The sequence below is a fragment of the Adiantum capillus-veneris genome, chromosome 6 (genome assembly GCF_014529385.1).
Source record: "Adiantum capillus-veneris isolate H3 chromosome 6, ASM1452938v2, whole genome shotgun sequence".
Classification (NCBI taxonomy): Eukaryota; Viridiplantae; Streptophyta; class Polypodiopsida; order Polypodiales; family Pteridaceae; genus Adiantum; species Adiantum capillus-veneris.
In genome coordinates, this window is record NC_140936.1 from 78,630,934 (window position 1) to 78,642,325 (window position 11,392).

Below are 11,392 nucleotides of genomic sequence, written 5' to 3' on the forward strand. Positions count from 1 at the left end.
TGATCGCAATATGGGATTGGTTAATACGACATCAGTGACGCATTGCTAAATATGTCGCCAGGAATCATGGTCCTAGATCAGAATGAAAGCTATAGACATGATCGCAATAAGAATTAGTTAATTTGACATCAATGAGGTCCGGATGGATCTAGATGCGATTGCTAAATACGTTGCAAGGAATCATGGTCTTAGATCTGGAATCAATTTTATGTGATTAATATGGTGTGAATGTGCACTGACTGTGTAGTCTTTGTGCAAGTGCTAGATTTGTGTCGTTTATGCGTAGGTACTTAGAGTTGGTGTTTATTGTACTGGTTTATGGCTTATGTCTGTTTTTGTAGGCGTAATCGAGGGCGATTACAATTCTTTCAAGAGGGGGTATGTCACAAAGTGATGACGGGGCATGACAACCCGGACAAATTACTGTAAAAATGACAGACTATAAGTTATAAGTTATAACCAACTTATGGTACTCCGTTTAAAGGGACCAAAGGGACAAAGGAAAATTAACTTGCGCAAGTAATGCTGACGTGGCAGAGCTGTACAAAAGGCCCACATTTCGCACTGTCTTGCTGACATGGCAGCCTGTACAGATTTTCGCGATTCATGCTAATAGCTTTTGGTCCTGAAGCTTTTAAGTTTGAAGCTTTTGAACTGATTGCTTTTGGGACTCTGCTTTTGGCTTCCCTTGTAAGTTTATAAGAGCTCCTGGGGCCTCACTCTGTAGAGCATCTGGACGTAGAGTCTGAGAGCAGACGTCCCTCGAGAGTTGTACTTTGCAATAATTAATGAAAAAGAAATACCGAAATGGGTGCTTGAGTTTGGGCCCAATACCTCTCTCTCTCTCTCTCTCTCTCTCTCTCTCTCTTTGTTCAGTAATTATGAAGTTTTTGTTCATGTGTTGCTATTGATTTCTCGCTTGGAGTGTCCAAGCCTGTTACACTACAACTGAATTGGCAACTCGATTTGGAATTACGCCCAAGGAAATGGGGCCACACGTCGAGGCTGTTCTAGAGGCACCCGGACGAGATGTTGCCATTACACCTGTCATTGGCAAACTACGTTTGCATTGTCAGGGGTATTTAGGGCACGAGGACTTTTTTATCATGCCTTTGGAAGGGTGTGACGTCCTCCGAGGAATCTCTTGGTTCCCCAAGAACAGTGTCGTGGTCGATAATAGGGTAGGGAAAGCAATCTTAAAGAATAAGAAGGGCAATTATGAAGAATAGATATCATCATATCCGAATTTGCTCCTGGAGACGTCTACAAGACAACTTTCAGGATGACTATTGAGGATTTTCAGCGAGCACCGATCGTTTGTGGGCATTTTCTTTGACGACATCATCGTCTTCTCCAAGAGTGAGGCAGAGAACAGACGCAATTTGTTATAAGTTTTCCACACATTGCGGCAATGTAAACTGGTTGTTAATGCGAAAAAGAGCAATTTTTTTTCGCCCGAGATACATTTCTTGGGACACATCGTCTCAACAGAAGGGGTAAAGATGGACCCGGCCAAATTGAGACTATTCGTGATTGGCTTGATTTGAAGAATGTTCATGAGGTTCGAAGGGCTTTTCTGGGCTTGTTTCCTTATTGTTGGCGGTTCATTCGGAAATTTACAGAAATAGCTTCTCCTTTGCATATGAGCGCTCGCTCAAAAGGAGTTTCTTTTTCTTGGGGATTGAGAGAGATTGCAGCCTTTGAGACTCTCAAACAGAAGTTGACTTTTGGACCGGTGTTGGCCGTATCAGACTTGCAAAAGCCATTTGAAGTTTACTGTGACGCTTGTGGTCGTAGTTTGGGAGTTGTCTTGATGCAAGAAGGCCATGTAATTGCTTACGAGAGCAGGATGTTTTTTCACCTGAAATGGTTGCACAGATTTATGAGAAAGAGCTTTTGGTAGCTATCCATGCTCTTACGCAATAGCGACACTATCTTCTCGGAGCCGACTTTACAATCTTTATAGATCACTAGAGTCTACGCTACTTCTTGTCACAAAAGCAACTTTTGGAAAAGCAGATGCGGTGGACTAATATCTTGTCACAGTTTCACTTCCAGATAGTTTATGTTCAGGGACAAAAAAAAAAACATAGTGGCAGTTGCATTGTCTCGAAAGCCCTTGGTTCTAGCTATTCTCTGCAGAAGCTTTGAGGATATGGAAGATCAGTACGCCATAGATCGTGACTTTGCAAACTTCTTTCACCGGATATAGAATGGGGAGCTAGTTGCAGGCTATTCCATACGGGATGGCTATTTGATTCGGAAAGCGATGTTATGTGTTACACGGCGTCTGAGGCAAAAGGTTTTGATAGAGTGCCATTGCCCACCTTTTTTGAGTCAACGTGGCATAGATACCACCTTGAAGGGTGTTGAGCGTTATTTCTATTGGCCGAGGCTCAAAAAGGATATGGACGAGTTTGTTTGCAATTGCTTGGTATGATGGCATTTGGACAGTCATCGATCAATTTAGCAAGCAGGCCCACTTCATTCCAGTAAAGAAGACGGTCAAGCTTGACTATTTGGCTAGACTATTTGTTTCGCAGATTTTTCGATTATATGGCATGCCTAAGTACATTGTTTCGGACAGTGATTTTTGGTTTACTAGTTTGTTTTGGAGAGCAATCTGGGAGAACATTGGCACGCGGTTGCAGTTCTCGTCCTTGTTCCTCCTGCAGACAGATGGGCAATTTGAGATAGCCTATTCAATGGTTTTGGATTTGTTGAAGTCTTATATTTCGGATTAAAAGACCTAATGGAAAAACTATTTGCCTTTGGTGGAGTTTGCCTGCAACACACGAGGAAGGTGCCATTTGAAGAATTCAAGGGTACTAAGAAGGTTCCTCAATTTCTAAGCATCAAAGACGAGATTTTCGAAGCAAATTTTCGAAAAAGTTTAGAAGACATGGAAAGCCATCTAGCAATTCAGAGGAGGAGAGCTCGTCCTCTCTTGACAGTGACCAGATCAACAAGAAATCCAAGCAGTTCAAGCAAGGGAGTCAAGCCGTCAGGTTTGAGACGTTTTCAAGCTACCAAGACACCCATTGAGCCCTTGAATTTGTACAATAGTTTGACGTTGCCTTCTCTGGAGGACGGTTCATAGAACACTCTAGGGTGCGAAAGTTGGCATCTTACTTGAAAGAAACAGTACAGACAAGGTGGTCTATCTTTTGTCACATAGAGAAGCACTTGCGACGTGATTAAATTTCAAGTCAATTTTCACATCAACTTGGATGTCAAATGAACTCTCAAGTCTGGTGCTTTACACTTCTCATCATACCAGCTGTTTTGGGGCATGCTCCCAGATCGTCTACGTGTAGGCTGATTGTGGGGATATGCCTCTGATGCTGCATCATGGAGCGTCTCTGTCAGTATCTGAATGAGCTCATCTAGTGGCCATCCTGGCTCTTGAGTGCATAGCTGCCTGTATATCTCATCAATGTACACGGAATCCGTCTCCCTCATGAAGGTATGCCGAGTGTGTGTGGAGACCTCTCCTAATGGCGCTGTGCTGAGCTGAAACATGAGAGTGTAAGCCTGTAAGGAAAGATACCAACTGGCCTAGTGCCCACCATGAAATCTTCAAAAAATGGAATGAGACCTGGTTGAGCCATAACATAATCCACTGTACTATCCCCATGTCGATGTGGAAAATATGTAAAACCTCCCGTTGTAGGAAATCTTGTAGGCCATTCAAAATGGCCAATCCAAGTGTAGTCCCCATGTCTATCAAGTATCATCCATACTCAGTGTGCTCCTCATCTTGTGATAGTCTGGATAGGCCCATCTCTGTAACATCAAGCTCCCTAAGCATCTCCTCTGAAGTATCATAGAATACTGTCTGGTAATGGGCAATCCTAGCAGAAGTTTCGTCGATGAAGGAGGGAAATAACAAATAGCAATGTAGAGGTATCTGCCTGTCTTTGCCTAAGTGTCAGGAGGATGTGGCAATTGCTAACCTTAGTTGTTGGTTTCTTTCCAATGATTTTTGTTTTATTTTTGAGACCCTCTTTTTGAAGTTGCAAATGGTCGGACATTGTATGGCCAATGTGAACGGTAGTTTCACCCGCAGACAGGAAGTTGGTCGGCACTGGAATTCGTACAGTAAGAGGATGTCTAGGCTCAGAGCAAGATCATACAGGTCCCCCCCGTCGCACTTAGCAAGTTGGTGGATACTAGGAAGTGAACTCAATAAAGGCATAAAGTCAAGGTGGGATCACCAACAGAAAGTATCCGACAGTTGGGCCACATTGCACTTTTGGATGCTGTCCCAATGAGGATAGATAGTCAGAAGACCAGCGGGAGCCCGACGGAAGCATCTCCTAAAAATTAGGGAACTGCTATTTTGGGCCATGAAATGTGTTCGCGTCATTACCTTCGGTATGACCAAGGGAACATTTTAGTACTCTGCTGCAAAGTCAACTGATGCACCAGTTGAGAGATTTTTAAGCAGGAAACCCAATGCGGGGAAATTGCATGCATGAGTGCCAAGTGGCACTTTTTGGTCAATTTACCAAGTTTGGGAGAAGAGAACTCGTAACTGACTTTCTGGAGCAGTTTTGGAGGCTGTTAACTTGGATTTTCAGCCATTTCTCTCCATTTTTGAGCTTCCCATGACTTTGCCTAGGTCCAAGGAGCTCATTTTCAGCATTGGAAGGCATCAGATTCGTGTTTACAGGGCTGTTTTGCTGCTTTTTCATCGATACGCAGGTTTTGGCAGCCATGGAAATCTTCTCCTTTTTGCATCTATTTGTTCACAGATGCATTACAGGTTAAGGGCAGAAGAGGGGGCGCTCAATTTATGCTGGGAGGATGCTTCATTGAGAACCTGTCACAGGTTAAGAGCTATGGAGTGCTTTCTTTCCCTCTCATGTACAGTGTGGTGCTAGGAGTGATGCCCTGCACACTACACACTGCTCTCTCTCTCCCATACGTGCAGTTATGTGATGCCCCACAAGAGGGCTACTCATTTGACTCATGTACAGTTGTGTGGGTTCATGCTTTTGTGCTGAGGCAAGAGCCTCCTTGAGCAGGAACAGGGGTAGCTAACTGCTGCTCCAAAGCAGGCACTGGTGAGGGTCATAACCTCACCGTACAGGTGCAAAATCAGCGCTGTGTATGCGTTGTAATTTCACTGTTTTTCAGCCATACGGACGCCAGGATCATTGGGAATCGTGCCCCACTGGCAGAGGACAGTTAGGGGACCGTCTAGGGCTGAAAACAGGGCAAAAACCAGTAAATACAGCGTGCTGAATTTACTGTTTTTGGACAGGAATCAGAGGGTATACGCCAGTGCAAGCGAGTTCCAGCAGGGGAATTGGTTTCGCGCAAGTTTTGGGGCTGTTATGTTGCCGAAATTTGGCCAAATCAAATGGTATCTAGGTGGATACACGTGAAGGATTCCCAGAACCTTACATTGTAATTTACCCTCCTAAAGAATAAAGAAATACCGAAAGGGGCGCCAATTTTGGGGCCTACAGGTTATCGGCGTCTGCTCGGAGCATTCTAGTTTCCGAGCCGTGTGTGTATTCAAGTGTTAATTCCCGTCGCAGGTCTTCTTTGCAAAGTGCTGTGTGTGTGTGTTTAAAGTAAAGAATTTCGGGTGAAAGCCAATGCCTACCGCCCTACGGGCCGGTTTCACTAAGTCTCACCCACATGTACCTAGCTTGCTTATCCAACTGCCACCTCTCTAAAGCCTCGTCCTTTATGCTCCGATCGAGTCTTGTGCTCGAGTGTTCTCCCATCTATGACCGCTCACATGTGGCATGGATTGCCCAGGGGCTTGATGTGCCTCAGAGTAGAAGATGACGTCCCTCTCAGTGAAACTATCCTCAAAGGCACCTACATCAAGGCGTAGAGATCCATTACAATTTCAAGTAGCAACTTTGAATGTGTTCCCATAGGTCTCGCGCAGTCATGCGGAGCGCCTCTCCATAATAACCATCGTCCATCCCTATAGAAGGCCTCTTTCCCTTTCTCTCGAGCTGTCCTTATTTCGGGCATAACTTGTTTCATATGGGCAAGTTGTGAGAGTGTGAGGTCATCCCCAAGAAATATCCCCGTTTTCTTTAGTGCAAGATGCTGTCCTTCCCTTCCATAGAGGGAAAACGCATGATTAATGCTCTCTCCTTTGAAGTTTCCCCACTTCCTTTTCTCTTCTTCCCCACTCTCCATGCCTTTGTGTGAGTAGCCTCACCACCCATCATGAAAAGAAGTTCCTTGACTTCCTCTTCCACATCTCCCGGTATTTTAAACTGGTTACTCGTACATGCAAAGCTCTAGTCTTCCTCCTCCTCTGCGTGCACACACACACACACACACACACACACACACACACACACACACACACACACACACAGAGAGAGAGAGAGCTCTTTGGTTTTGGTTTGGATGTGCAGTGGTATTGGACGACACACTGCTTTTCTCTTTGCTCAAGAAGGGGCATCAGTTGTCGTTGCAGATTATAGCATATCAGCAGTTGCAAGGGCAACAGATGCAGTGAAGGAGTTTGGTGGCAAATGTTTAGGAATATGTGGAGATGTTTCTATTCCTGAGGATGTTGAAGCTATGGTATCAAAAGCTGAGGTTGTTGATTGTTTTTTGTCACTTCAGATTGTGCCAATGGTAGCAAGCTTCAATTTCAAATTAAAGTTATTTAAAAGTGAATTTTGGAAATAGCTCTTGGTGATATATTATCAGGTAAATGTCGATGCTTGTGTATTGCCTTTGTTTCAATCATCCCGTCTATTATTATTTTGGGGCAATCTCCATGTTGCCTTTCCCTTATTTCATTCAATGCGCTCGTTGGGAGATTGTTAAGGGATTTCTACCACTGAACATATACATACATATATGCATGGATGATGCTTTTGAAAAGGTGCCGGCCTTGCTGTTTTAGCTTTTCCTCAAAACTGAAGATCTTCATTTGTCTTGCAGAAAACTTTTGGAGCCCTACATATTGTCTTTAACAATGCTGGAGTTTTGGATAAACTGGATCATGATGCCATCAACACACCTACAGAAGTTATCGACAAGACTTTAGCAGTGAATTTTAAGGTTATCAAAATAGAGGGCTTTTGATCCAGACCTCCGCTTACGTGCACAAAAGGGAAACTTCTGAGAATCACTTGGTGATCTGAATTTTGTTTTTCTGCCTATGCCAGGGGACATTATATGGTTGCAGGTATGGCATTCCAGCCATTAAAAGAGGTGGAGGTGGCTCTATAATCAATGTATCATCGACCGTTTCTCTTGTTGGATCATCCTCACCAAAGGTAAATCTAGGCAAGTTAAATTCAAAGAATGTATGAATGTAGAATTTACCGTGTGGCAAGAAAATGCACAAAATGGTCTGTTCTAGTTCCCTCCACAAGCCTTTGTTCAATTTAATCTTATTAAGGTTTCAGTCGAGGTTGAGTAGGTGGGCTGATAAGCTCTACACGTAGCACGTGCAACAACTTGCAAGGAAACCATTATGACTTCGTTTTTTTCCAGGTAGCATATACTGCGAGCAAAGGTGCAATCCTGGCCTTAACTCGCGAGCTTGCGGTCTTCCATGCACGTGAAGGTGTGCGTGTAAATGCATTATGCCCTGGACCATTGAAGACCAACCTACTCATGCAGGTTGTGCTTGCACTAAGCATCAAGAGGTCTCAAATAGCTATAAATTAAAGGCTTGATTGATGTTTTCACTGCAGCATCTCAAATCGGAAGAGAAGATAGAACGCCTGTTGAAATTTATCCCGATGGGCAGGTTTGGGGAAGCAGCAGAGGTGGCTAAAGCTGCTCTGTTTCTTGCATCCTCAGATAGTTCATTCATGACAGGTGCAAGCCTTATTATTGATGGTGGCATCACATCTGCTTTTGACTCTCCTTCCTAACACGCTGACAAAGCTCTTTGGCTCGAAGCTTCTCTTTTTCTCATGTATAAATAATGAATCAGTGTCGAAATAGCTGAGGCACTGGCTCACAGAGAGCTCATGTGTTCTTGTGTTGTGGAAGGTTTGAGTGGGTCTTTTTGCCTTTACTTTCGCACTTTGATTAGTATCAGCTATACAGACCAGAAACAAACGAAAGAGCTTGGAGCAGTGAAGGGTGGGCCTTGCTCCATTCAGTTTGTATCATAATAGACTTGCCAAGGTCTTGTAGTGTTAATGTATATCTCGTGCCCAAGACAACAGGAATGTAGGAGCATTTCAAGTCAGGTTCATGCAATTTTTATGCATGATTTCCATGCAACTATACCAATGAATATCTTTCCATGTAATTTCAGGAATTTATCTCCATGTAATCCAAGAATTCATCTTCATTGCCATGTAAAGTTTAGCTTCTGGTAAACATTACATTGCAAATTTTCATGTATTGTCTACTGTAAATAAGCATGTATGCAGCGAGCCCATGTATTCACGAGTATTGGCAATTAAGTGCCTGCTTGCAGATGGAGAATGAAGTCATGATGAGAAGGGCAGGCCGTGCTCCATTCAAGGATTGTTAAAATCATGCGGAGGAATCACAATGTGGTCACAATGGACATGTTGTGCTCATTACAATAAGAATGTAGAGGAAGCATGGGAAGCTAGGTTCATGCATCTTCATAGCATGAATTCCATGCAATATACCCAAAAATATCTGTGTGATTAAAAGAATTTATTTGCTTGATGTTGGCCAAGTTTCTTGAGGTTCAGATTCTTGTATTGTGATTCATTAACTACAGTGTGTAGATGGACGATGAAGCCTAAAACCTCTGGTGGCAGAGCTTCAGAACTTGTATGTCCATCTCCACCTTATTCTTGGGGTATAATGATAAACTATTGTAATTCAAGCCTCCTTTCATGATTACAGAAGTTCTTTTCTTATGTAGGTGCACAAATTTAGAGCGCTATTCTGAAAGGAGAGAGAGAGAGAGAGAGAGAGAGAGAGAGAGAGAGAGAGAGAATATCTACAAACAGTTTAATCTCCATCCATGGGATACACTTTTTACCACAACTTGTTGCATTACAATGTGGCTTGGAAGAGTCTGACTAGATAGCCGTCAAGGTGGTAGATGTTGGGGAAGGCTACGAGCCCAAGATGTAAGCGTGACGAGTCGCTAAATTCTCAGCCAATGGGATACATCAGTAGGCTCCTCTAGGGCAGTGGAGCAGCGTAGACCCTCTTTTCTTCGGCGTAGGAGTGGCCTTCCGAAATTTTCCTGGCATTATACACCTCATCAATGGTTCATACTACCTTCTTCCTATATGCCATTGGTTCATACTGCCTTCTTTCTATATGTAAGAGCGAGAACTCAAAAATCTATCCGGCATAGTAGGAGCAATCCAAGTGACCTCGAGCAATCCAAGAGACCTCAATGATCTATCCAATGAGTCTTGTCTGAAGGTTTCATGGCATTATACACCTCATCAGTGGTTCATACTACCGTCTTCCTACATGCCATTGGTTCATACTGCCTTCTTCCTGTATGTCAGTAAGATATACTAGTGAGACTTCAAAGATCTATCCGACATTGTAGGAGCAATCCAAGAGACCTCAACCAAGGAGTCTCGAACTGAAAACTTGGTACTTCAGAGGGAGTTTAGATAACCAATTTACTACACTTGGGAGATGAAAAGGTTAGTTCGATTTCCATTTCTTAATCACACAGAACACACACATTGAGAAGAGAAGTTGTAATGTCTTAGTAACAATTCCATGATACCTCACAGATATGGTGATGGTGTCTGTTGGTGGATTGCCTTCATAGTTTGACACTTTGACCCCCCCCCCGCCCCTGCCTCCGCCTCTGCCTCGCTCCCTCCCCCCCCCCCCCCCCTCTCCCTCCTTCCCGACTCTCTTTCCCATATTACATTGGTCTTGTCACTTAGTTTTATGAATTGCCCAGCATATACCATTTATTGAGTTGTCACAGCCACCTTAATAAATAGGTAGATTGCATTTATAAGAAAGACAAAGATTGATTATTTACAGAGTTTCTGTTGTTTTGGTAGTGAGTTATTTGACAAGCTAAAGGGTGCATGGTATTTTAGAAAAATAGATTTGTGCTCTAGTGTAACTAGCTCGTTTCTAGCCCCAATCTTTGCGGATACCTTCAAGATTCCTCGCATTCTTCACAATCTACAGTAACACTTTCATGCAAAAGTTAGATTGTGAAGAATGTCATCACACCTTTTGCGGGGACTAGGATCGACCCCCCCCCCCCCCCCCCCCCCCCCCCCCCCCCCCAATTTTTGTTTTCTTTCACTGCACGTAATATCGACATTGACCGACACGTGTAAGTTTATATCTACCAAGTCAACTATTGAGATGCTTGAATTAGCACAACTATTTACGCAAACAAATTTACATGGTATATGGCTTGCTTATCGACATGGTAAGTGATCTCAATTTGAAGATAAATAATCACTTTTGAAGGAGTGTTTCCAACATACTGGGCATGCAATTCAATCTAAGTACATATGATAATCTCGGAGGTAGATGGTTAGACCAAACAAGTCAACCATGTTCTTGAGTATATACTATGAGCATATGTGAGCAAGAAGCACATAGATTGGAAGATCATCTACCAATATTGTAGTTTGTTTACAACAATGCTAAGCATGTGACTTCAAAGTTTTTTCCATTCATACCAATGTACGGTTTTCAAGCTAGGTCATCGATTACGGTATGGTTGATAACTAAAAAGTTTTAATAAGTCAAAGAATTCATCTAAGACCATATATGACCGACATATTCACAAGACAAGTGCAAGAAGTATGCCGATGACAAATATCAATTGCAAGGAAGGTGGTGAAGTTTTCAAAAGGCTCTAGAACATCTAGAAAGTCAGAAGACTAGACCAACCCCTAAGTTGTTTCCAAGGTATTATGGTCATTCAAACTACTCAAGCGAGTAAGACAAATGGATTACAAATTAGAACATTTGGTATTCCACATCAACCATTCAAGGAAACACTTACACCAAGCCAACAATGTGGTCGATCATACAAATTTTAGTTGATTTCCTTTGAGATTGAATAGATTATAGGCTTTCATACATTACATACATGACATCATACTTATCATCAAAAAAATTAGCAAATTGAAAATATGGATATGAAGAAGGAGCAACTTGAGAAAAAATTAGTTCTCTTAAAAAGAAATACCCCACTTCTGTTTTTGACGACAAAATCTTTGCATCGAGGAAATTGAATAAATTATAGGCTTTCATACATTACATACATGGCATCATACTTATCATCAAAAAAATTAGCAAATTGAAAAGATGGATATGAAGGAGCAACTTGAGAAAAAAATAGTTCTCTTAAAAAGAAATATCCCACTTTTGTTTTTGACGACAAAATCTTTGCATCGAGGAAAGATTGCTTTGAGGATAAGGATTGTAAGGTCAAGGCCTAGGGGTA

The 11,392-nt window shown here is 42.6% G+C and overlaps 1 protein-coding gene across 3 annotated transcripts in view; it reads left to right on the forward strand.

Moving 5' to 3' along the window:
• Nucleotides 1-8,317, forward strand: part of LOC147455748 (uncharacterized) — a 46,998-nt gene extending 38,681 nt beyond the window's left edge. The window contains exons 2-6 of one of the 3 annotated variants that reach the window (XM_086514430.1): nt 6,396-6,582; nt 6,934-7,053; nt 7,161-7,271; nt 7,492-7,620; nt 7,695-8,317. In XM_086514430.1, coding sequence (XP_086370556.1) covers nt 6,396-6,582; nt 6,934-7,053; nt 7,161-7,271; nt 7,492-7,620; nt 7,695-7,877 — 730 coding nt within the window. In that variant the 3' untranslated portion in view covers nt 7,878-8,317. Of the gene's footprint in view, nt 1-6,387; nt 6,583-6,933; nt 7,054-7,160; nt 7,272-7,491; nt 7,621-7,694 lie in introns of those variants that run through there. The other 2 variants (XM_086514431.1, XM_086514432.1) reach the window with 2 other exon arrangements.
• Nucleotides 8,318-11,392: the final 3,075 nt, after the last annotated feature.